This window comes from Nesoenas mayeri, assembly GCF_963082525.1.
Source record: "Nesoenas mayeri genome assembly, chromosome: 15".
Lineage (NCBI taxonomy): Eukaryota > Metazoa > Chordata > Aves > Columbiformes > Columbidae > Nesoenas > Nesoenas mayeri.
Window position 1 is genome coordinate 2,281,800 of NC_137559.1, and position 27,077 is coordinate 2,308,876.

At 46.2% G+C, this 27,077-nt stretch overlaps 1 protein-coding gene across 1 annotated transcript in view; it reads right to left on the reverse strand.

Annotated features, from left to right (window-relative positions):
* MAD1L1 (mitotic arrest deficient 1 like 1) overlaps positions 1-27,077 on the reverse strand; it is a 366,427-nt gene that overhangs the window by 169,914 nt on the left and 169,436 nt on the right. Inside the window, exons 14-15 of the mRNA XM_080353821.1 lie at positions 20,191-20,279; positions 12,960-13,050 (exon numbers count right to left, since the gene is read on the reverse strand). Coding sequence (XP_080209947.1) covers positions 12,960-13,050; positions 20,191-20,279 — 180 coding nt within the window. The remainder of the gene's footprint in view (positions 1-12,959; positions 13,051-20,190; positions 20,280-27,077) is intronic.

Here is a 27,077-nt window from a genome sequence, read left to right on the forward strand (position 1 = left end):
GCATTCAAAGTTTGGCTCCAAACTCCATCAGGCTCCAAAACCAGTGACTAAAGGTGGTGCTAAAACCAGCTTCTTGCACCAGCTTGGGTTTGGCAAATCAAAGGGATTTAGGAGGAGTCAACACAGGAGGGCTGGCAGGGGACTCTCCAGACCTTAGGGTGAGATAACAGGCAGGGTTTGAGATGCATTAGACATCTATAAAAGTCTTTCTTAGAAGAGATTATCAGTATTTGGTCTCCTGAACTTTAATATTCTCTCCTTGAGAAGAAGACAGCCATTTTTTGAAACACTTCAGAGGTTTTTGTTTGTAGGGAAGTCCATTTTCATCAGGCACAACAGGAGGAGCACACTGAGGAGCTCACATCTGGCTACCACCCAGAACAAGGTAGAGGGACTCCATGGTGAGAGAGGCTTTTATCCTTCGGTAATCAGTAGACACAAAGGGGAAACAAGAAGGTCCTTCTGGTAGCCTGAGGAGAGGAGAAGTACTGTGCAAGTTACATGAGAACTGAACGGCTGCTTCAGCTGCAAACTCTATTAAAGTCACATGAAAGCGTTAAACTGAATTCTGAAAAACCACACGTTTGATATGGAAGAAGCCTATTATGTCAACTTGCATAGTCCTTGCCAATGCAGCACACTGACTAATGTTAATCATTCTGCGTTCTAATTATCTTACCATTATAGCAATTTCCCTGATGATCATCCTTTTTTTTCCTTCCTTTTGCTGTTGTTCGGTGTTTTTCAATGCTGCGGGCTGGATGGCTCAGACCACCTCTTTGCCATCTGAGTGTTTCCAAAGAATATACCAAAGGCTGCGTTATTATCTCTCTCTGTCATTCCCTTGGCTTATCAGGACATGCTTCGTACTTTTACACAAAAGGATGCGAAAGAGGATGCTGCTGCTTCGCTCCTGGCCCCTCGCAGGCTATGGACTGAAACAGGCTGTGGAAACCTCCCAGATGACCCAGTGCCACCCTCCAGCACTGTGTCCAGTGACACAGAGCAGAGCGGTGTTGGCGACGATGGGACAGCAGGAAAGAGCATCCCTGCTATTGCCCAGCTGGAGTGAGACCGCCCTCCTAATTGCAGCAGAGCTAGAATGGATTTAATTGATTTTCTGCTTCAATCCAGAAAGAGGCCAAATTTACCCCACGGCCTCATTCCTACCCCAGAGCGTGAATTACCCCCCGCAGCAGATTTCACAGTGAGCGGAGAGAAGCAAAGACAGAGACAGGCCCCTCGAAGCAAGGAAGCGACCAGTCCTTTCTGCCTCATCAACCTCGTATACATACAGTGACATTTTAATTAGCTTCCCCTATGTCTGACAGACATCCTGAGTCACGCAGAGAAACCACTTTTCCCTTCCTACCCTCGTAAAATGTGGGAGCTTTGAAAAAACCCACCAAATCAACAAAAAAAAGCAAAGCAACCCAGTCCCCTCTTCCTTTCTACCCAAGCAATTCAATTACTTGCCAGACAGCACTGAGAATCCATTAGAGAAGACTATATTCTGCATTTGCTGTGGAAATCTCCTGGCGATCTTCTCTGTCTTTCAGTTCAAGCTCAAAGCTCAGTTGCTTTTTTCTGCCAGTACAAGGAGACTTCAAGCAGCACCGAAATCCTTTCAGATGGGCAGAGTCATCTCTTCATTTAGAGTTTACAAGAATAAGAGAGATTTATAGATAAACTGGAACAATAACAAGAAGGGCTATGGGGCAACCTAATGGATTCTGAAGAGCTTGGAGCAAACTGCTCCAAGCAACGAAATCAACATTGTCTTGATCCGACTGCCTAAAGAAATAAATACTTCAGAAGCAGCCTTGCCCAGTAACAAGTTTTTGAGCTACCATTGAGTAAATCACTAGAAGTGCATCATCTCTAACTTCCACACATATCTGAAGGACTCAGACTATCTTTTTGATCCCTGGGAATCATGCAACATCAGTAAAGAGCATTAAATTGAACAGAACAGCCGAAGAGCTGAGAGGGGCGGATGAGAGCGCAGGCTTGGGAGGAACATGCTGGTGAATTGAGCAATAGGTCTGTTTTGCCATGTGTTCAGTATTTTTTGATCTTCTGTACCACAGGTGTCGAACTACTCCTGCATTTATACAGTCCTAACACTACATTCTGCCCTTTGAAGGCAACTGCGAGGCTGATGTGTGTCCCGGTGACAGTGAGTTTGACACACCTGAGTGACAACAGCAGCATCATAGAAACCATCAGAGATCCTGGGAAAGCACGAAAGTCAACAGACATTGTACATTCAATCCTCAAATTGCTTGGACCTACAAGTTAGGGTGTACAGGCCACCACGGCACAGCCAACAGGCAGCGCCAGCAAAACCATTTCACGGTATACAGCACTATTCCTTCCCACCAGGCACCTGAAGAAGACCCACAAGAATGTCTACGACGTTGCCACCTCCTTCATTTCAATTTCTATGAACCTTAAGGGAACAGTCTGACAACGTGTCAGTCTGACACATCGGGGGAACAACCCGCAGCCCAGACCTTGTGTCCGTCCTCCCCCCGAGCAGCGATTCCCATGGCCCTTCACCACCCCCCTGACCACACTCCAGTCCGATTCTGTTCAAACAATCTGGGTGACGTTCCCTATTTTACACCCACATGCATCCAGTCACATCTGCATATAAATACAACCGCATGCATTCCAAGAATTGTCTGCAAACACGTATAGATGCAAAATTAAATGCCCTGGTGTTGTACTTGTATGTTCAGGCTGCTCCGCCATGACAATATTAATCACTAGAGCTCACACAAGATCATGCTTTTCCTTGCAGACTGATCAACCTGACTCCTAGGGCAATAATCTTAAGGTCAGCAGCTCTAGCTGTGCTGGATCTGGAGGGAAAGCAGCTCCAGAGCTCAGGGACTGCCCTGCCAACAGCTTTTCACACCTCCCCCTCATAAAAATGAGATGTCTGTAATTACTACTGATTGCAACTGTGGTAGTGTTGCACAGAGAGAAAGGACGCATGCACTGGAAGACAACCAACATGAGAGCATCTCTGTGGAGCTCATCCTTGCTGCACAGCCTTCATGGTACTGGTTTTTCAAGTTTTTCATCTCACTAGAGCCAGAAGCACAATGAACTCCCTTTTCGAAAGCAGCATCTTTGTTCTGAAAGGTCACAATCTTGCCTGAACATCTTATGTTGTGTCCAATACGCACAATAGTTTTCAGGGAGTTTTTATTTCATTTTAAATGTCCTGCCAAAACCGCAAAGAACAGGCACAGCTTCTGTATTATTTGAGATACATGGGGCTTAAATGTTGAACCCATGGCTGGGTAAATACAGATGTGACGGATCCCCTGGGGACCCCCCATCTGTATTTAACACACCTGGGCTCTGCAGACACCACCGCTCCGTTGTACACACAGAACCACCATGGGACACCGCTGAATTTCTCAAAAGGCTACAAAGATGATGTTCTTTCCAAGGCGTTTCGCTTATCCTGCCACCCTGTCTATCCTCATTTAAAGACAACAGCTCTTGTACCTAAATTAGACATCGTTTTCCATTCTGCTGTTACCTGTCTTTCAAATCGAGATAGGAAACCTGCCAAGAACAATTACTATTTTCTGACTTGTCTGGATCTACGTCTCTCTAGAGTCTTATCAAACAATAGCAAATGGAAATTGAGGCAAATTTGTTAACGGGGACCGGGGAGAGCGCGTATCCTGGTCTGACCGGCGCTGCGGCGCTGCAGAGATGCCCCGACAATGGGGTGTTACTTGTCCCCACGTACACCCCTGGGGCTCCCCAGGCACATCACAAGCTCCGATCCCCAGCAAACTGCAGCTGGAATTGCTCGATGCCCGGTGTTTGAGTGACACAGGCACGTCCAGTTTCCTTCTACTTGATACAATTCTTTAGTGGAAATCTATTTTCTTTATGTATATCTCTGCGTCAAACAGGCGGCAGGTCGGTCAGATCAAAGGGAAGGGCTCTGGTGTATGAAAGATAACACATCTACGTCTCACACGCTTGAATCCCCTGCCAGAGGTCACGCAAAGATGTGTTTCTCTGAATCACGCTCCATGTCCACCCAAGGCTCAGCTCAGAGCAGCTCCTCATGTGAACACCATCTCGACTGCCCACCCCTCACCATGACACGGAACACGGAGATTTTGCTCTTCTCCTCATCACACACACACATTGGCCAAACTGACTTCATTTCTTTCCCATAATCTGGTCATTTGGCTCTTAGAGACAGGGTCGAGTTTTCCACATACCAAACAGAAGAGGAAAAATCCTGCGCCGTAACCAGAGTCTCCTTATCAGAAGCCTAAAACTGTTCAAGCAAATTACCAAAAACTTTGACTTTACAAAGCCCAGTGGCAAAAAGCCAGACACAAGAGAAGCGGCAAAGACAAGGACAGCGTGACACTCTGACCTATTCGTTTTGATCCAAAATTTGAAAGTAATTAGGTCACTGGCTGAAATGATAATTAGTAATGAAAAGCTAAAAGCCAAATGTGGAGAGAGCTGCCACTTACAGACTTGGTATTCATAGAAATTCGAGAAAAAGCACAAAGCTTCAGCAAACAAAACTTGTCAGGCTCTATTTTCCCTATATGGCTCTAAACGACATTTTTGTTTTCGTTCTGTGACATCGTAGCAGAATTCAAAGCAGCAGCAGAATAACTGAAAATGAAGAAAGAACAATTTAAAACTAATTCATGCCATCAAACGACTACAGAGAAAAAGCAGAAAGCTATAAAGGGACAGTCACTCTTATTGTTTCTTGAAACTTGGTTTTTTCTTTGCTGTGTGATAAACAAGATTAGAGGAGCTTAAAAGCAAAGTCTCTTTCTAAAACGGTTGTGTCTGTCTCCTCAGCCCCGGCTTTCACTTGCAGGTGGTTCTGGGGAATCAGTGAAGCGCTCTTGGTGCACAGACTTCTGTGGTTGCTACTTATTACTATTAATATTTCATCATCTAGCACTGTATGTTGGGTGGGACATTTTACAAACACAGATGTGTACCTGAGTATGCAATTGTAGCTGAAACCACCCATTTTCTGACATCCTTGCTCTTTTGATCATGCAAGAACACGAACAGAGTGGTGTCTTTGTCACCTGCCGTGAGAGGGTCCACGCACAGAGACCACCCCCTGGACTGAGTGGTTCCATGAACGCCCGTCGTGTGGCCAAGTCTTGCACGACTTTCAAAGCCTAACCGTTCATCCTGCAAAACCTGATCAGATAAAGCACGGCTTGTTTCAAACCCGCTTTCTTGCAGCGCAGCAGGACTTCCTGGGTGTTCTCCCCCTGCAGAACACACACACTCGAGGGGCAACCTCCTCCTCCGCACTGTCACAGCATTTCGTATTCGTCGCCAATTTTTCTGCTCTATCACGCACACCACATCTTTCAGTTTGTGTTTGTGTCTACAGGTACAGCGACCTTTCCCAGCGGGACATTCCCCCCGCCCCAGCTCTCTCCAAACTTGCTCCGAGCTCTCCGTGCCGCTGCTCAGGTACTGATGCTTAGTGCACCTGGAATATCATGTCCAGTTGTGGCCCCTCAGTTCCAGCAGGACAGGGAACTGCTGGAGAGAGTCCAGCGCAGCCACCAAGATGCTGCAGGGAGTGGAGCATCTCCCGTGTGAGGAAAGGCTGAGGGAGCTGGGGCTCTGGAGCTGGACAAGAGGACACTGAGGGGGGACTCATTCCTGGGGATCAAGATGGAAAGGGGCAGTGTCAGGAGGATGGAGCCAGGCTCTGCTGGTGACAACCAGGGACAGGACAAGGGGCAATGGGTGCAAACTGGAACACAGGAGGTTCCACTTAAATTTGAGAAGCAACTTGTTGGGGTGAGGGTGGCAGAGCCTGGCCCAGGCTGCCCAGGGGGTTGTGGAGTCTCCTTCTGTGCAGACATTCCAACCCGCCTGGACACCTTCCTGTGTAACCTCATCTGGGTGTTCCTGCTCCATGGGGGGATTGCACTGGGTGAGCTTTCCAGGGCCCTTCAACCCCTGACACTCTGGGACTCTGTGTGCACTGACCCTTCCCTGCTGTGGAGCTGCTCAGGACATCCAGAGCTCACCCATCCTCCCCTCTGCTCCTCTAACGAGCCGTGTGATACTACACAACTGCTGGTATTTTCTGGGCTAGTGGCAGAAGTACATTAATGAATTTATTATGGATTTTTGTGTTAAATGTATTATGCAAATGTTAATCAGTTTCTGCAGAACTTCGAGAAAGGTGCTGCATGAAATAAACAACACAGCGTTGGCTCTGGCAGTAAAATTTATAGAGCTTCAGGTGTTTAATATTCCATGTGCAAATTCCTTAAAAAAGATTTTTTTTAAAGGGCACGTTGGTGAAATTTCCCTGCACCAATGTGAATCTACGCCCTCCTGGTCCCTGATGTTAACAAACATTAGCAAGTCTGTGCTCTGTGTGTCCTTGTTTTATGTGACATCCATTTTGCACGTCACATTTATCAGGGCCACTGAGACCAAGACTCAACTTCTCCTTGAACCACCTAACGACAAATCTACAACTTGATGACATGTTTATACTTCTCCTCTCTGCTCCCACAGATCGCTTCTAATTCCTGTTAGTTCTAAGAAATGTGATGTATCCAGAATTAACATGTACAAATATCTGCATAGCCCCAGCTAATTAGTGCCATGTAGTCCTCGAGGCTTGGAGAGCTGCAGGTGCTACACTCCTTCCATTACACACTGGTTCTGGGAGCTTCTGCAGCACCTAACCCACGTGGCACAAGATACCCGATGCTTTCTCCCAAATAACATCCTTTCAGTACAATATATAAGCATATTGCAGACAAAGTTCTCTTCCCTCACATCCATTTGGGCAGCACTTCAGCATGCGGACCCGTAGCCGCTCACTGTGAACACCAGAGACACACTGAGCAGATACACGCTTCCCTACGTCAGTAAAGACTTGTTACACCCGTGAAATGCCGAAGATCATCTTTGCCTGATGAGCTCATTGCTGACAAAATCCAGGAGTCTGTGGAAAGGATCACAAACCGCTCTGTTCTGCATCCACCCCCACGTGCTCCTGTGAAACTCCATGTTCTGGATGAGCCGGGCGCTGTGATAGGAGATGACACAACCCTCTGTAGACCTTCACTCCTCGGGCCGGTTCCCCTTCCTTTTAAAGCATGTCCAGCTGGATGTTCTCAGCTACTCTATCTTGTAATTAAATCCCTATGAAACCCATACATTTGTCCCTACACCTCGCCAAAAGTTATACCTGCCTGAAGAGATGCCAAGAGGTTTGCTGAAACCTGTATAAAGAAGACGCCCCATTTTTTTGGGGGGGCAAAACCAAAAAAGGCCGAACTTGACCACCTGAGTTTTTCTGCGCAGACAAGCTGTGCCACAGAGGCTGATGTGGAGCACAGGATGCAGAGATGAAGGAAAAAGGCCAAGAATATCTGATAGGGAAAGCATGGAGGTAATCCGGGAAGAAGACTCGTGAGCATTTGAGAGGTCAATTAGGGAACCTTGAAAGGTTGACGATGTCCATTTAAGTTTTGTAACAGTGTAAATGATTCATTCATCATTCTTCACTGATCACATAATGAACAGTTAGACTGCTAAGTGACCTCAACTTTGCCGTGGGCTCTTAACTCCAAGCCAGTTGCTGCCTGGCCGCCAAAGTCCTAACGAGAAAATGAGTCATTAATGCTTAAAGAGGAGAAACGTTCCCTGTCCCTGAGGAGTCTGTGCTTGGGGTGCAGCTCCCAGATGTTCCATTAGTCCCTCCACACGCAGTGCGAGGGTAACAGGGAGACCGGCCCAACCACACAGACTGCAGAGATAAGGGGAAAAAGCAACATGAGGGCACTCAGGATGCTCCAGCACCTTCATCATCCACTTGGCTCCTGGAGAGCTCAACAGAGAGCGCAGCTCCCTGCAGAGCCCTGCTGGGACCAACAAGTCCATGGTAGCCAAGGCGAGCCAACTAAAATGACCTAAAGTAGACAAACAGGACACATTTTCAGACACCCACTCTACTGGTACCTAAATTTATCCATCACATCAGCTATTTTTACTAAAAAAAAAAAAAAATCTGCTTGCAGAACTTGCTTATTTCTTATCTTCAAATAGTTACAGCTACGATGCAACTGTCACCAAAGCGGGCGAGTGGTTCACGCTTTGATTTGTGCAAAAATAATCAATTTTAAGCCTGGAAGAAACCAAGATTTAATTTAAGCAGATTGATATCTGAAATTGTAAAATGGTTGATAACAATAGGAAAGTTAGACGTTTGGAAAGAAACTACTGCACATGCATTAATGAACACCTCAAAACACATCGATAAAGTCATGAAAAGATCCCCCCAAATACCTTATGGGAGATGTTTTCCCCAGCCAGTTCCCCCATGGACACTGCAATAGGGAATCAGTCTTTTCAGACAGCAAAATACCAGGTTCTGGCTGGGGAAAATACTCCCCATACCATGTATCCAGTCACCTCTTTCTGAGCTCTTTGAGATAATGGGGAAAAGAACCTCAATATTTCCATCTGTATGAATAACAGTGCATTTTAATGAGTGTTGCTATCATGTTACTGACTGGCAGAAGAACTCAACCACAGTTACTGTTGTGACCAGGGGCATCACACTCAAAGTTGATCAGTGTAGAGTTTGTGCCAAATGAGCCAAACTACCATTGTAGGGTCTCACCTGGTCCCTGGGGCCCTTTCTGTGCCCATGCTCATGTTTCCTTGACTACCAGCATCCACAGGTGATTCCTTTCACTCATAAACAATCCTCATTAATAAACAGGCATACGCTCAAAAGGATCAGGCTGCTACCTTGGCTGGTGGACTAGAGGTGATTTTCAAGCCCAAAGTCAATGTAACAAACATCATCTCCTTGCCTTTTATTACAGATCCACTTCTCAACTCTAACTGGAGTTTCATTTCTCTCACCAACCAGCTGTGAACTAATGACGAGGATCTCTAACTAGTCCTGCTCCCTCTCCAAGCATATGGATCCAATTAAGTCAAACTGCAGCTGATTTTAATCAATCTTTCTTGAAGCAGCCAAACTTGAAGAATCTCTTCTCCTTCAGCTCCAAGAGTAGAAGAGAGCAGGAAAAGCAGGAGAGCGGGATTTGCATAAGGAACACTTCACATCCGCCCGGCTGCCTGTAAACACACGGCTCCTGGCAGTAAGAAATGCTAATTGAACACTCCTCGCAACTCTTGCCTCCCACTTTATCCAAAAAGCACTGATTTGATCAGTCTCTCTTCGTTCTTGGCACTGGGTTGTGTTTTCCCACCAGCAGCTCGGGGCAGACGGTCATTTCAGACAACTAAACAAACCAGATCTTTCATGGAAATCTCAGCCCACCCCAGGCCAAGCACTAACTGTGCGTTTGCTTTCCTGGAAGCCTTTTTCGCTTCGTCGAAAGAAAGACGGGGAGAGAAGAGGAGATAAGATTATCTGGTTAAAACTGCTCTTTTTATATATTATTTGAATCCTTCTCCTAAGCCACACTTTATATGTTTTTCTTAACAAAATGTCCTGGGGGATGGGGATGCACACTCAGCAGGGTGTCATTTCTCTACAGACCCCGCATTTCTGGTGGTTTTGTAATGTGAGGTTTTTATTAGCAGCAAAGAACTGACCGGTGAGTAACATCCATGCTAAAGTCTTTATAGCAGTGAAGGAAAATCAATGCAGGCTGGTGTCACGAGCCAAGGGGCTTTGGAAGAAGGGGTGTGTGGAGCTGGAAAGTGCCCTCAGCTGTAATTTAAGCTGTCCCCACGCAAGCACGGAATACAGAGAGATGTCAGATGTTATGTACACTGCTGCGGATCGCTATCATTATCTCAGTTTCTTTATTTGCTAATACTGGGCTCAGGGAGCGTGAATCACACACAAAACCACCTTTCCGTGTGCTCGCTTGCCCTCTGGCCAGTCCGTCAGCGTCCTGCGGTTCACAAACTGGTTACTGGTGCCAGCAGCCGAAGCAGAGATGAGCAAAAGTCATCTGCCAGCACTCGGATACCAAAGGATACGAGAAGCAAACATTTTTGAAGCTTTAATCCTTTCCACATATCAATACGACCAAACATTGACATTTTTAGTTACCAAATATTAGCTGTATCTCCCTAGATTTCGTTCGCCACACACAGCTCTGTGAACTCAACAGGCTGCAGTCCAGTGTAAAGCAACCAAAGCCTTAGTTCTACGTCTCGTCTCTTCCAAATTCACAACTTTAATACACTCCTCCTATGTATCTTTCGTTTAGTAGATACAATTCCAGAAATTCTGAGGTTTTATTTTTAAAAAGAAGGAGCCACGGATGAAGATGTGTCAGAAATCACCCTCATCTGACCTTGTTTAATGACACCCCTACTTTCTCTTACACCTTTATTCGATTTGACGTCATCCTTTTCCCATGTTTGTAATTTCAGTCCTCCCTCTGGTCAGTACATTATTCCTGTGATTTCTGTATGTGAAGTTGTCTTGCCTTTTTTTCCTTTCTGATAAAGTTAATTTTAACCCACCATTTCCCAGTGATTTCTTTCAGAGACAGGAATAAATAACAAATCAAACTAGCAATACTTAAGTGACCTAATCTGAGTGTATAACAGTATTTTCCCTGTATTTGCTCAGCACTGATAGAAGAGGTGAATTTCTAAGCGAGTTCCAACCATAAGGAACCTTCTTCCAATGTTTTTATAAACCAAGTCGTTCCAAGCTTGGCCTGTCAAGATATTTGATTCTCAAGGTGACTAAAAGAATGTTCTGCCCTGTGAGTTGTGAGATCTGGAGCATCCAGGTGGGCGCACGCTGATCAATATGGACATGTTAGCATTCAGCTTTCATTTTGCTACATTGATGCTCTCTCCTCTATTCCTCCCCTTTTGGAGAAGCTGCTTTTGGCAGCCAGTCCCCTGAGACACAAGTGAAGTGAGCAGCTAAGGAAAGGGAGCTGCTTATTGTTAAGGAAAGAATTAAAGCCATGGCCTCGCCATAGCAGATGGAAGAGCCCGAATACCCTCACTCACCTCACTAACCAGCTTTTTGGGGGACTGGCAGATTTCTCTTCCCTAGACCTGCTAAACCAGGTGAGCACCTTCCTTTTCCCACACCTACACGACATCTCATCCTCCCCATACAATTTCTACCTTGCTCTATCTTCCTGTTCTCCCTCCACAAAGCTCTGACGTGCACAAAAACTGCATTCGAACAGCGAGCACATTTAATGAGACAGGTCATGGGATGCCACGACGGGCCTTCAAAGCCTTTTTGGTGAATAGCACAACCCCTACTGTACAGCAGCTTTACCGCTGTGTGAAGGGCCCATCTTGTTCCTATCACTGTAGCTTTTCTGCCCTGTGAAAGCTCCGCTACCCAAACTGTAGCTGCTGCTGATCTTCTCTGCCGAGGAGCAGAAGACAGACAATTAGCAAGACAACACTGAAGACTTTGGACCTTTCCTCTCTGAATGTGCAATGTGAAAAGCCTGGTGTTTTGGCATCCCAAGGGCAGTATGAACAAAGCGGAGCGTCTTTAGATATCACGAAGGAAACAGGGAATTCCCCCGGTCAGGCCTTGCTGGCAAGCCAGCAGTCATCCTAAAACAACAGCGGCAGATTAAATGTGACCTGAGTGAGTTGTAATCTGCTCTGAAACCAAAGCTGCTGTTGTGTTTGCTGGAGACCTGAGCATCCAAACAGCAGCCCAAAGCTTTCATCTCCTTCTGATGACTGAAACCCAATTAAAGGAGAGCCGGGTGACAGGTTTCGCACTAACCGTGGCTCAGCAGCGCAGCAGCTCTTAGCTCCCTGCTTTATCAAAGCTGTCACCTCCCCTGTCTCTAGGAATCGCTAAGAAAATAAATAAATAAATTTGATTTGCCTCTAATAGGTGTCAAGATAAAATCAATCGTCTGTCTGAAATCTGAGTAATTTAAAACCTGCAGGTTTTCTACCATGAAGCAATTTACACAAAAATGGAAAAAAAAAATAAAAAAATAAGAGACAAAGAAAGCAAAATTAAGAGAATGAAATGCTACAATGTTGAATTGTTCGGCGTATCGGAGAGAACAGAAGCGAGAGATAACACTGTTCGTTGCAGGATGGGCTTTGATTGAACAAAGAGACTCAGGTTCTTGTTTGCTCCAACACCTTTCCAACAGGAAACACTAGAAAAGCTGGAAGCAAGTCCCGTGCCCCTCGGAAAGCTGCTCCCAGAGGGAAGCTGGCTGAGCAGACAGGGCAGGGTGACGCTCCGCCGAGTGAAGAGCTCAACACCTTCTTATATAAGACAGACCTACCTCAGGAAAAGGGAAAACACCAAAAGAAACGCACCCTTGCTTCCTTCTGACTCCACACCTCCTGTCTCTCGGTGTCTGTGGTCTGGAGATGCTGCTGTGTCATCTCCACAGCACTGATGCTTCCTGCCTTGGAGAACTCCAACCTAACAAGGCCACAATCCAGTGGTCTCTGTCTCCAGCGCTCATGGCAGCAGTGGAGCCTTATATGAATGCAGCTCAAATTTTCAGATCTTCTCTGTGCTGCTAAGCTCTGTCTACACTCACACAGTATCACAGTATGTTTGGGATTGGAAAGGACCTCAAAACATCATCTAGTCCAACCCCCTGCTTTGGCAAGAATAATGTCCAACAGACAACTTACGATAGTGGAGTTATTTAAAACGGAACAGTTTTTGAGGCTCCAAGAAGAAGAGGTTCTAGGTAAAGGAATCTAAAGAGACAACTGCATTGGTGTGATTGCATCTGACATCCAAACACCCCAGTAATATGGTCAGAGAGACAGGTGTGCAGACGCAGTTCGCATAGGTTCTGCAAAATGCTTTGCCTGGGTTGCAGGAAGTGAAGCTGTGAGAATTCTGGCACATCCGGCAGAACAGCTGGGGCACACGGACCAGCTCAGGCCGTCAGGATGCTCTGGACCTCCACATTTCCTACCTGCACAGTCAGCTTCTCCAGTTTCATCTCCAGGGATCTGTTCTCCTCTTCCAGCTTGCTGCGTTCAGCTTCCAGCTCCTCAATTTTCAGCCTGGAGAAGAAGGGAAAGTGAATAGACACCGTGTCCCTGCACAAATAAGCAAGTAAAACATGACACCACACGCTATATCGGATTATTCCCATATTCAGTATCACAAAGGTACAGTAATGAGGCAGTTAAGATATATGACTAGAAGATACAAGCTTGCATGATGAAAATAATTTTTAAAAGTATATTGAAAATACACAATTTGAATATAAAGCAAAACTTCCTGAACCAGAGGGTGAGTCTAGACCGTCATGTTTAATAATCACCAACAGCTAAAATCTCCACGAGTGCATCAAATCTCTTTTTGATCTGATTTATACTTTTGGCCTTCACAACACTGCTTGGCAGTAAGTTCCACAATTTAATTATGTGCCGTATGAAAAATTAGTTCATTTTGGTTTAGACTTCATATGTGATTATTTCACCAAGTGCCTGTTAGTGCTGCTGTGAAAAGTTGTGAATAATTGCCCCATATTCCCCTCTTCATCCCACTGTACAGGCCTCCGCTGTTATTTCCTGAAGAATCTCCATTTAATTTTTCCTCACACCAAGGATTTTCCATATTTCTGATCTTTATTGCGCTTCCTTGTTCTTCTTCAAGTTTTCCGAAGACTTTTTGCTATGAGAAAAGCTAGAACTACAAACAGTACTCAGATGTACTTGGGGGTATAATGAGCATTTCTGTTCTGTTCTCAGCTTCTTTTCTGATAATCCCTAGAATTCAACTTACTGACATACAACTTCATTTCCCACCTCGAGCAGCATCACCAGATTCTTCTGAACCTCTGAACAGTCTGGTATGCTGAAGAACTTCATGTTGCATCAAATCTCACTCCACACAAACTCCTCTTTGCATTGGACAAATTTGCAATAAGAGCCATTTTAGAAGGTTCAGGCCTATATGGTTGATATAACATATTTGGCCTTTTGAAAAGCTTTGAGCCAAAGGTCACAAAGAAACTTGAGTCTGGTGGAATAAGACAAGAACCTCGCCCTGCACATGTTATTAACTGTGCAACTAATGCATATTAACGCTGCTGTTTGCACTCATTTTTTTTATCAGGATCTTTCTCCAGAACATTTTAAAAAATTAATTAACTTGCTTGATAATCCTTGCTTCTAAATGACCTAAAATTAAGTTGAGAATCCTTGTACCGTGACAAAAAACAATGCACTCATCTGCCAATACCCCCAAATTGTGCCACAGAAATCTCAGGTACAATGAAGAATTTGTTTCTTCTCTTCAGTGGGCAAAAGTTACAAACTCCTCCATAGAAGCTGGTTGATCTCCAACATGTTCCGCACAGAAATGTCTCCTTTATAAATATGCAGCTTGAATTGCTTAAATTATTTGTAAGCCCGACCCCTGCTGGTAATTTTCAGATAGTATAAAATATCACCTTTTTTCACTCTCGGAAGCTTCTAACATGCCAAGGAGCGGCTTTTAGCATTGGCCAGGCCATTACAAAAGACCATCAGTGATTTGCAGAAGACACAAACTAGCTGGGCTGCACGATGCTGAAGAAGCAAGAGACTGAAAAGGTCAGAAAAAATGGAAATTCAAAATGGAATTAATGCTTTTAACAGCGTGTTTCTAAATGGGTTGCAGAAGAGGCCACAAGAGCAACGTTCCTCTCCGAGGAACAACAGCACAGCGGCGACTGAAAGGTCAGAGCCAGACACGGGACTCTCGTCGGGACTCTGTCCATACTTGACACGCTGAATAGTAATTTAGAACACATTTCTCCCCATCCAGCCTCCCAAATAAGCTGCAATGTTGCTGCTATCTGCCTGCAGAACTTCTGTCCATGCAGAGGTTTAAGCTCAGGCCTCTTAGGAGCCCTTTAAGAATCTCTTGTAGCAGCCACCAGAAAACACGAAGATCCAACACACAAGTGAGCTGTAACGGGGAGTTTTAAGTGGTTACATTTTTGTGCTATTTCAGAGAATCACAGAATCATTTCAGTTGGGAGAGACCCTCAGGATCATCGAGTCCAACCATGACCCAACTCCAGCACTAAGCCGTGTCCATAAGAACCTCATCTAAACGCCTTTTAAACCCCTGCAGGGACGGTGACTCCAGCACTGCCCTGGGCAGCCTGTTCAATGCCCCACAGCCCTTCCTGGGAAGAATTTTTTCCTGATATCCAATCTAAACCTCCCCTGGTGCAACTTGAGGCCGTTTCCTCTCATCCTATCACTTGTTCCTTGGGAGAAGAGACCATCCCTCCATGCTCCGAGCTCCTTTCCGGCAGTTGCAGACGGCAGCACAGTCTCCCCTCAGCCTGCAATTTTAAGCTTTAATAATCTGTTTGTGCCCTTTGTGCCTCATTGGAGAAAGAGCAGCAATTCAAAGCCCAGGGCACTCATACGTACCCGTACCAGGTATTTTGCGAGTGGCAGCACATCAAGAGCACCCGTGAGCGCAGCTCAAGTTCACGGCCTGTCCTCGGGCTCATCTCTCAGACACACATCCCACCCCAGCACCCCAGCTCTGGGGGACCCTCCTTCCCGAATGACGGAGCGCTTGGGTTGAAGAGACCTCTGGGGATCACTCAGTCCAACCCACCTCCTGAAGCAGGTACAGCGAGAGTAGATCACACAGGAAGGTGTCCACATGGGTTTGAATGTCTCAGAGAAGGAGACTCCACAACCTCCCTGGGCAGCCTGGGCCAGGCTCTGCCACCGCAAAGTAAAGAAGTTTCTCCTCATATTCAGATGGAGCCTCCTGTGCTTCAGTCTGTGCCCGCTGCCCCTCACCCTGTCACTGGGCACCACTGAACAGAGTCTGGTCCATCCGCTTGACACCACCCTTTATCAGCAATGGTAAAATCCCCTCTGAGCTTCTCTCCTCCAGGCTGAACGGCCCCGGCTCTCCGAGTCTTTGCTCAGACAAAAGATGCTCCAGACCCCTCAGCATCTTGGCAGCCCAGAGGCAGAGCTGGGGATGCCGCTGGGCCCCGGGACACGGCAGCTCCGCACGCCCGGCTCTGCTCCATCAGCCACGGGACTCGCCGCTTTCCCTGCGCTGAGGACCGGGAACATCGCTGTAACCTATGTGAACCACAGAGGCTTTTAGGACTTATCCCTCTCCTAACCTATTTTTAATACTGTTAAGTGTCCTGGTTCTCCAGCGGGAAAGCACTAAGAACCATTAGCAAACAGTTTGTGCTATTCTAGCTTTGCTTTCCAGCCCTGGGGAACTCTTCCCAATGGCACAGAGAGAGAAGCAAGGGAAATCCTATCTATATATAAACACAGCAGAGCATTTGCAGCTGGTGGTTAAGATGCGGCAGTCAAATATTGAAAAATATTTACTTGCTTGGCACTCTAATTTTGTTATTTATATAAACTCAGGTACAGGGCCAACTGTGTACTGTGTGCTGCTTCTGGGTACGCCAGCACCCACAAACGCCAACCCAGTGCGCGTTGCACCTTGTGCTCTCTTTGTCCAGGGACATTAGTTATGTGATGCTATTTTATCACCTATTTGCACACCTCAACTTGTTATGTATGGGAGTTTCTTTCAGGTAGGGAGAACAATCTACAATAAATTAACGTGAGAAGCACAAAAAGCAGAGTACAGGAACACCTGGGTACAGCACAACCATCAATCATCTTCACGTTTGGACCGGAACGAACGCTGGTGCCCATTTTAAGAGTGGCCTTGCAGCACAAGGAGTGAAGAAACATCAGTTACTTCCTGCAACACTGACACCGTCCTCAAGTTTTGTGATACAGGGAAAAATCATTTGGATTCCTTTATGGAAAATTTACCAACTTCTTCTCCATACAGGGGTCTGAAAACATGAAAACACTTAAACTCGGGCAAAAAATCTCTTTGTATTTCTGGAAGACTTTTCCTTCATCAGCTACTGGCAGCTTAGCCCAAAGGCTCCATGGGCACAAGGTAAATTGAAGCCACAAGATCAAATTTAGTGCAAGAATAGAGAGTCACTGGCATTTGCTCAGACTTGTGGATTTTCCCACTTTTAAAAGCTGAGATTTATAACATATTGCCTCCGCTGCATGTTTCACTGTCCCAAATTCAAGAGGCAACAAGAGGAAAAATAACAACCCTAGAGCCTCAGGTGTCCTGAAATGACACTTGAGAGAATGAGGAGACATCCCACCATGGTTCAGTCCGCCCAAAACGCGCTTAGATGGCGAGTGCTGGCTGCTAGAGAGAAAGGCCGGGCTGCTCCTATTTTACAAAGGAAGAAGAGGGGAATCTGATTTTCAGCAGCGTCTCAGCACTTCCAAAAGTCTCACTCCATCCAGAGCTTTTCAGTCAAGTTAATCATTGACAACTCCCCACCACCAGCCCTACATCTTTCTTTTATTTGCTTTTAATGTTCCCAGATGCGCTATGCGATTGCCGCAGATATCGCCAAAGAGGACATGTCTCACAGAGGCCCCATCTGTGAAGAGGACATGGCCATGCGGAAAAGCTGTTGCTGAACAGGAACCTATTGAATGGAGCAGAAAATGTATGTGTTGGGAAGATGCTATTAAGGGATCCAGATGGCACTGAGATGGTGTTAGGAGCAGAGCAGACCGAATTCCAGCAAGTGTGACTAATAGGCGTTGGCAAGGACATGAATTTCTTTTGAATTACTGTAACTCTACCCAGTCACTAAATCCACAGAAAACATTTAGGATTTACTGGGGTTGCAGTTTGACAGCAGAAAGAAAAAGTTCAGATTTGTTCCAGCTGAAAAGGTCCTTCAGCTGTTGCCACTTAATTCTTTAGTGAAGTTCTTTTTAAATATATTACTTTTATTTATAGGGTCTGAAATACGAGTTTCTGCACAGTTATCACCTTCCCTCTAAAAGGTGCTAACGCCTAAATGCTCCCTGCTCTGCCATACACCCCACAGGGCACGAACTCAACAGCGTGGCCACTTCTTCTTTTCGTAAGATCTGCAGAATATAAACAAATATGATTTCAGAGGGAGCAGCAGAAGTGTGAGAAATGGCAGCATTAGCACTGCCTTTTATAGTCTCTTCAGAAACGATGATGCTGGGAGAGAGTTTCACATTTAAAGTTATAAAAGGTCTGACGAAAGAGCACTTTGTTCTCAAGAGAACCAAGAAAAACTGATAAAGTCTTTCAAGTTTTCTGGCTGAAAATTTACTTTCCATACTAAAGAAAAATGAGACAAAAGATATATTTTTAAAAGCTCTCATTCACTCACAGGAGGTGAATACAGATTCAAAGGATTAATATGGATTCTTTTTCCCTCCTTTGTGTCTCTCCTGCTTTTGTTTTCAGATGTTAGGTTGTAACCACGGGGTGGATATGGAGACCCCTGGGGGCTCAGAGCCCAGCCCCGCTCTGCACCTTCCCCTCCACCGGCATTTCTGACATTCCTCCATGACAGCAGCTGGGCAGAGAGGCTGCGCTCAGCCAGGAGAGCAGAGACATCGTACTGTGGGTTAATGGGATCTCAAAGACCACAGTAACTATAGAAATGCAAACACCTTCCTCATAAGTTCAAGAAGGACAGAGGGAGGGACTGAGGAGATAGCGCAGAAATGCTCTGAAACCCTTCAGCTCCCAAAAGACAGCAAGGAGGACGCTGGTTTACTGATAGACAGTCTAATATTAATCAGGAGCGACGGGCTTAATGTTGCTGAGGAGGTGGTGAGCGCTCCTGCAGCTGTCTGAACGGCAGCTTTGAGAGGGTCTAGCGTGCCCCAGCAAAGGGAAAACCTGCATGAGCTCAGGTCAAACAAACATCCACAATACACAAAAGCAGGGGGAGACAGGTTTATCCCGCTGAAAAAGGGAAGCCATAGCATACTACCCTCTATCAGAACTCAAACATATGATACAGTGAAAAAAGGGAGATATATGTCTTGGGTTTCCAGAACTGCTACATCACCCTGAGGGAGCTACACTCCAGGAGTAAGTCCCTAAGATTAGGTGTACAGCCCGAAAACGTAACGCAGCAGCTCAGCCGAACATGTGTTGTTTTCAAATACCTCCCTTTGCTACAGAGCTGGGCTTTCAAAGCCGAAAACAAGCTCCAGAGGGAAAGAACAGGAGCAAAATCATCATGTACAGGCCAGTCATTTCTGCTTCCTGCAAGATTCTGCTTGCTGCAACATCTTGCTTTCAGTCGTAAGAGGCAGCAACGCTTTATAGTGATGGAGATGAAAATATAAAAGAATTAAGAAACAAAACCCCAGCCAAGTCTTATATCAGCTGAGAATAAAAAAGCTCGGCCTGTCAAGATCTGATTTGTGCAGCTTAAATAAAAGGAACTTTATTAAACATTCAGAAACAGACGAACTTTTCTGTGCTTGGTATTTCTTGTGTCACCCGCTTTGGAATGGAAGCTGTAAATGCTTTAATAAATACATGTAAAGGTTGTCTAGCTTCACTGTACCTTTTGTAAACGCTCATGTATCCTCTGCTGAAATGCTGGTTTGGAACTTCCCTTTCACTGGAATCACAAGGGGTAACCCCTGCCATCTGCAGCAATGCACATGGGGAAACATCCCTCTTTTATCTCCAGCGCTACACCCACATCGGTTTTACAAAAGCTGGATTCTAAACCTCTTTACACACATGTCAACATTCTGTGTTTACAGTCGAGATTTGGTCAAAATAAGAAACAAACAGCAATGCTGTTTCCACAGGAAAGAAATTCAGCAGCGGGAATAGTGACACAGGAGCCCATCTTATAAATAAACTGAACGCAAGAGACCCCAGACATAAAAGAGAAGAGCCTATAGCCCCCCAAAAGATGGAAAAACTTATGAAGTATCTAAATGCAGGAAAAATCAGGGGCTGAGGCTTTCTGTTAATGCTTCGTGGATTTCTCACATCCATAAAAGCTGGTGGGAAAGTAAAAAGCATGCTCAGGAGAACATCCCACTTCAGAAAGACAAGGAAAACACGTCCTGATTGATGCCGCCGTGCTGCTCCATGAATAGCAGGCACCCTATGGACGCAGGCAATCTATGCACACATACTTTTTCACGCATTGTAGCACGGCGTGGTCCTGTACCTGCTGCTCTACCACGAGATGGCAATAACCCAAACAGGCAGCGAAACCACCCCGGGCATCTCCCTTTCCATTAGTTCCACTGAAAACAGCAGAACCTTCTCAACCTTCCGACTGCTCTGCCTACCTGAGTGTGTCAACCTCCTCCTTGGTGACGACGGTACTTTGCTCAGCTGTGCACTCTTGAGACTTCAGGACATTCATCTCCACCTCCAGCTGTAGAGGAGAAAAGCCATTAGTTCCTTCAGTACTAATAAGGGGGACACGTGAACAGCAAAGGGAGGAGAAGGAGATCATGATGTTCTGCACAGTTCAGACCTTTCTCAGGATACCAATGTGAAGCACAACTCATGTGTTGAGTGTCAAAACCTCAGTTAAGCCTGGTTCCCTTTGCAATCCCTTTTGCCTTCCCCAACAAGGTAGATGTAGCACAACAAGTTGATTGTTTCTAAGCAGAGCTTCTGCTTCTCTTCCAGATACTTTCCCAGCCTGTCCCCCACGGGTAATGGGATGCAGAGAATTATCTGTGTGGTGTTAGGAGCTCGCTGGTACCCAAGATTCAGTATTGACAGTTCACCCTCATTTAGCTTCAGTTCTTCCCCAGAAGAAATGAACCGAACCGCAGGATTACGCTGTCTTGTCCAGCACAACTCTGAGACACATACATTGAATCCAATAGACTGGGGAATATTTCCAGCGCTTTACAGTATACACTTCCAGCTCCGGCGGCTCAGGTAGCTCTGGCGGAACAAACAATTACGAACACTTTCTGCCTCTGGCATTGCCTGGGAAGGAACTCGCAAAAAAGTACCTCAAAACTCCTCGGACATGAAAAACTTACAGAAAACTTCCTACCCAAAATCCGCCATTCCCAGGTTCCCTGACTTACGGGAATCTGTATCTCTAATTTAGCTACCAAGACAGTGCACAGATTGATAAACGACATATGTTACTTGTTTCTAAACCTCTCAGAAAATGATTTATCATGAAGTATAAGCAGAGACAAACTACCCGGAGATACTCAAACTTCTGTTCCAGCACCGTCTCCCGGCTCAGACCTCCTTCACACTCCTCCTCCAGATTTTGGATTGCATCTTGTCATCTGTCTTTTAGCACCTGGCGACTAATTGCACTAATAAATCTATTGACAGAAACTACTTTTCACTCCGGAGGAAACCAATAAGCAAACCAGCCCTAATTACACATGCAAACCTGACTGCAGAGAGTTGAGTGCTCAGCATCAGAGAAACAATCCATGAACAGACCATTCCCTTCAACAGCGCCCATTAGGCTTGTAGAGCAAAAGCCCATCGCAAGGGCGAACTGGCGGCAAAGCCAGCGAGCTGGCAGAACTTGCCCAGTTTGACAGGGCAGAGGAGCATATTGACACGCGCGGTCACGTTGCTCAGCCAGAACTGACAGTTTGACATATTGCCTCTCTGCCCTTCCAGGCTCACCAGGAAAGACAGAGCCTGGCAGCACCGGCAGCAGAACGGGCAGAAAAGGATGGTTGGATTATTCTCCCTCCCCTTTCTGGTACCATGGGACAGAGCAGGAGAGCGAGGGTCAAAAAAAGGTTTTAGCCAAATTTCCCCCTGTGTTCCCCTCCTGCCTGTCAAAAAGCACCCAGGAAGGAAAAAATGAGCAAAGGCCCACCTGCATCATCAGGCTGTACAAATGTTAATGTATATTAGCTGCCTGATAAGATTATCACGGCCAGAAATGCTTCCCTCAATTTTCTGATTACTGAGCTTATCTGTCCCAGCTCAGCCCATCACAGATGGCTGGGGATAAAGCACGCGCACCAGTTAATTCCAGAAATGTGAATAAAAGGTACTGGGACGAGGAGCAGGCTTCAATTCCAATCTACTTCTAGCAGGAAAACACTCATTATATCTCCTGTTCCCCGCGCCCGCTGAAGCCTGGATGTATTTGCTGTTTCAGAGCTTTGCGCTGCTTCTGGACTGCGTGTGGACAGCACTTGAAGATGGAAGGGCTGGTAAATATGTTATTTATCATCAGGTAAGCAGGCTCAGCCTTGAGTCCAACAGCCACCTGCTCAGCGACACGAGCAGGTAAATCACGGTCACCTTCGCGGGGGAGAAGGGAGGACGGAGGGGGTGGGCGAGTAATTTGCTGTTGGGATCTGGGGTCTCTTGTGTTGGCTGCAAAAGAATGGAGCGTGGAACGGGAAAAGGAGACGGGCGAGCGGCCGCACACGCTCTCAAGCAGATGCCGCCATGGAAGGCACCAGCGCGGGTCCCGCCTGATGTACAGCGGTGACAAATTAGTGCCGAGGATGCTCGGTAGCGACGTGATGAGGTTCTGCTGGGTGTCTAAGAGGCAGCCATGGAAGGGGAATGAGGAGGGAAGGGCACATGGGCTGTAAGGGCATTTTTATGTCATTTCTGTGTCCTCCCAGTTTTCAAGCACCAAAGCTGGACTGAAAACTTGATGAGCCTGAGGTGAGAAGGGAGGAGGGAATGGGGATGTCTTTAGAGATTAAACTGGCTTGAGCACTTAAATCTTGACATGGGCCAGCTTTCTCAAGTAGGATTCAAATCACTGCAGAGTTTAAAGTTCAGGCCAAGGCACAACTTTATGCCACAGAAAATTATTGCCATTAAAACCTTGTTAATCGCTTATAGAAAAAAAAAAGGGGGGGGGGGGCTAAGGTACTAAGTATTTCATTTTAAATATGCAGCTTGTTTCCTTTAATTGTTTAGGTTTCAGTGAGGAAAATATCCCTGCCTGCCAGTCTCACATAAGATACTAAAAGTGTTATTTATGACTTTTCCAGGGCAAACAGAACGTTAGCTGAGATAAGATGGAGTGGCTTGTTGTTGGGATGCAACTCTGATTTTCCAAAGGCAGCACAGTCCAAGCAAACAGGTCCTGGTGAAACAAGAATGAAGAAAAGAGCAAAAAATAAGAAATCCACTGATAAAAGCTTCCTCTTACTTGCAAGTTTTGCCTGGAGCACACAATCGCATCCGTCCCTGGGCAGCCCTGGCCAAATGCTGCGTTGGCATTGCTACCACCTGCGCTGCAGCTCTGCACATCATCGGTCAGGGCAGAATGCAGAGAAAAGAGAAAGAAGCAGCAGCAATGAATGAGGAAAAGAAGCAACGGGAAGGCAGTAATAGGAGAAATACAAATCCATATTCTACGTAGTTTTCAGCACTTGGTGCAAACCTAAGAGGTGGGGAGGACAGAGAACTGCTGCAGAGAGTCCAGCGCAGCCACCAAGATGCCGCAGGGAGTGGAGCATCTCCTGTGTGAGGAAAGGCTGAGGGAGCTGGGGCTCTGGAGCTGGACAAGAGGACACTGAGGGGGGACTCATTCCTGGGGATCAATATGGAAAGGGGCAGTGTCAGGAGGATGGAGCCAGGCTCTGCTGGTGACAACCAGGGACAGGACAAGGGGCAATGGGTGCAAACTGGAACACAGGAGGTTCCACTTAAATATGAGAAGCAACTTGTTGGGGGTGAGGGTGGTAGAGCCTGGCCCAGGCTGCCCAGGGGGTTGTGGAGTCTCCTTCTGTGCAGACATTCCAACCCGCCTGGACACCTTCCTGTGTAACCTCATCTGGATGTTCCTGCTCCATGGGGGGATTGCACTGGGTGAGCTTTCCAGGTCCTTCCAGCCCCTGACACTCTGGGATTCGGTGACTGAGGTTACTGAGATCATTCCCTTTGACAGCCCCTCAGGAGAGCTCTGAGGACCAGGCGTTACACACGACATGTCTCGCCGTCATGGCAGTTTGTCCCTTCCTGTCCACTTGTCCTTTGCCAGTGGCCTCAAGAAGGGACGAGGAGAGGAAAAGCCAACCTCCTCTTGCTGTTTTCTCTGCCCAAGTCCCATCATATCCCTTTTCCTCAGTTAATTTCCAGTCCCAGTCTCCCTGCCCACCACACACCACTTTCAGCGGGCATTTTCTGCTTTTTGGACTAACTCAACATTCCTGCTTAAACTCTCTCAATTTTTATCCATAATTCCATATAACTGGCTGAGTTAAACTTTTATTACTTTGAATACATTAAACTAGCAGAAGCCATTACCCAGCAGAGAGGGGTAAAGGGCTGCTCAAATTACAGCTCATTGCCACGTTCCCCCATTCAGCACCGAATGACCCAGGTCAGGCTTGGATCCTTTAGCTCTCTTTTATGTTAACCGGCTGTTTTAACCGGCACCGAGAGCAGAGAGAGAACATTGTCCTGAAATACAGCACTGCATTTCTTATCCTCAAAACTGCACAAGAGGGACCTAAGTACCTGCAGCTTGTGCAGGAGCTTCAGTGTTAACATCACCCAGGATCAGCCCCACTGTACAGAACACATCAGCAACCTGGAAAGAAACCAAGCTATTATTTTAATTTATCTTTTTTTCACGTTATCCAAGGCTTTTATGACGCTGGAGTAACGAGTAACATCAGAGCCCGCAACTTGTGAATAAAACATATCAACAGGTACTTAACATTTTGACTGTGTGATGTTCTTTTCTCAGAATATACTGAAGCCTCTTGCTCTCAACCTAAAATGATCCTGTTTATCCCAAAACCTTTTCTGCTCTCACTTCATAAGCTTGAATTTCCATCCAGCTTTATTGCTCTCAATAGAAAGTGATTAGGACACATCTAGCACACCGAATAATTTAGAATGTCCACTTCCACAACAATGCAAGTACCCCAAAATATGAAATGCAAATACTTTTTCCAAAACAGGTACTGTCAACATTACTTACAAACTGAGAAAGAGAGGAAGGAAGGACGTGGACAGACTTTCACTAGTGTTTCATTAGATGAAACATCGTTCTCCTTCCAGCTGTACTTCTAAACCGGCCTGGACAGGACTTCAAGATGATCATTCTCCTCCAAGCAGTAACGACATGGCAAACACCCACAGCAGCCTCAGAAACATGTTCTTTTGCTGGTTCTCTCTTCTGTAGGAATTACTTAAAGGTACATGAGGTGACAGGAGAAGCATAAAATTATAAATTCATCTCCTGACAGACAGAAAAAACAAAACTTTAGAGCGCTGATTTTTTTTTCACTATATTTCTGGCATTTGTCATTTCTGACCCATATTTAGCGGGTTGGAATGTCTGCACAGAAGGAGACTCCACAACTCCCCTGGGCAGCCTGGGCCAGGCTCTGACACCCTCACCCCCAACAAGTTGCTTCTCAAATTTAAGTGGAACCTCCTGTGTTCCAGTTTGCACCCATTGCCCCTTGTCCTGTCCCTGGTTGTCACCAGCAGAGCCTGGCTCCATCCTCCTGACACTCCCCCTTTCCATATTGATCCCCAGAATGAGTCCCCCCTCAGTGTCCTCTTGTCCAGCTCCAGAGCCCCAGCTCCCTCAGCCTTTCCTCACACGGGAGATGCTCCACTCCCTGCAGCATCTTGGTGGCTGCACTGGACTCTCTCCAGCAGTTCCCTGTCCTGCTGGAACTGAGGGGGCCACAACTGGACACAAGATTCCAGGTGTGGTCTCCCCAGGGCAGAGCAGAGGGGCAGGAGAACCTCTCTGACCTACTGACCACCCCCTTCTAACCCACCCCAGGTACCATTGGCTTCCTGGCCACAAGGGCCCAGTGCTGGCTCATGGTCACCCCTGCTGTCTCCAGGACCCCCAGGTCCCTTTTCCCTACGCTGCTCTCCAACAGCTCGTTCCCCAGCTTACACTGGTGACAAATCATGAAGACAAACCTTTCCAAAGCATCTACTGACCTACCGCCCTCACCCCATCTTCAAAATGAGATGGAGTTAAACCAGTCACCCTTGAAAACCACAGTTATGAACTTCTGAAAATTTTAACACACTGCTTCAAGTAACAACCAAACCTCTGCTCAGGTGCCTCATTTTTGGGTAGTGAAGGACTCAAATATAAAGTATTTCAACTCACTGCTAATGTTAGGGTTTGCATGTTGAAAAAAAGGAGGCGGTTCATTCGCCCACATCGTGTACACGTATTGCAGAGAACACATGCTGGAGACATACAGCTATTATTTGAATAATGAGTGCATTTTAGTGAGGGGCTGATACAGCAATCTTACCCTCATGGAGTGTGTCTGTACGTCATTTAGCATCCTTGGAACTGTAAAACGCAGGAAATGCTGAATCCATTATAAATGTCTAAAGGTTTATTTAACAATGGGCTGTATGCAAACATCCTTTGAAAGGCCTTCCTCAGTAAAAGAGCTGATTTTAAAAGGCAGAGATAAATAGGAACTGAACTGCATGGGGCCGGCACGGAAAGTTGAATTGAGAGCTTGTGTTTGACTACAAGTCTCAACACAATTCAAGAAGCAATTTAAATACATAAATATTTAAATGTACGAATATCAAGCAGACTTGTAAAGGAAGAGCATGCACTTAAACCAGACAAGAACAGAGAATGGGACCCTGACGATGACCCATACGCTGAGGTGTGAAAACAGCCAAACTACCGTTCCCCGGGAGCTCGAGACACCAGTTATTCCAGTGATGCTGCTTGTGCTTCTCGCCAAAGGATGTCGCAGCGACTAAGGATGGGATTTGCCTCTCTTCCCCACTGAGCACGGCAAGCGCGGTCACCTCCTGTTGTCTACAAGCTCATAAATCTGGTGTCAAGACAGAAATCAAACACACGCAAACACCAGTGAGCTTAATGTGGGTGTCTGGCAACACCACAAGGTAGCGAGACACCGTGCTGAGCCCTTCCATCCATCATCCCACTCCGCAAAAGCGGGATCACCTCTTCCATGTGCTCAACACACGGATGAGCTGCTCCCCAAAACACGTGCAGAGAAGCACACATGGGGAGCACTAAGCCCATTTCTCAGCGAACTTCATTCTTCTTCAAAGAAACAGGACAATACTTGCAAACCAGAATATTACCTGTCATTTAGAAACAGGCTGAGCAGTCCAGGATTAGTTGGCACATTTTCTTGGGGAAATTAATCCGTGATGCTAATTGCAAAAAAAATAAAAGCAATAAAGCCAAAGGAAATCAGAGATTCAATAAAAAGTGGTT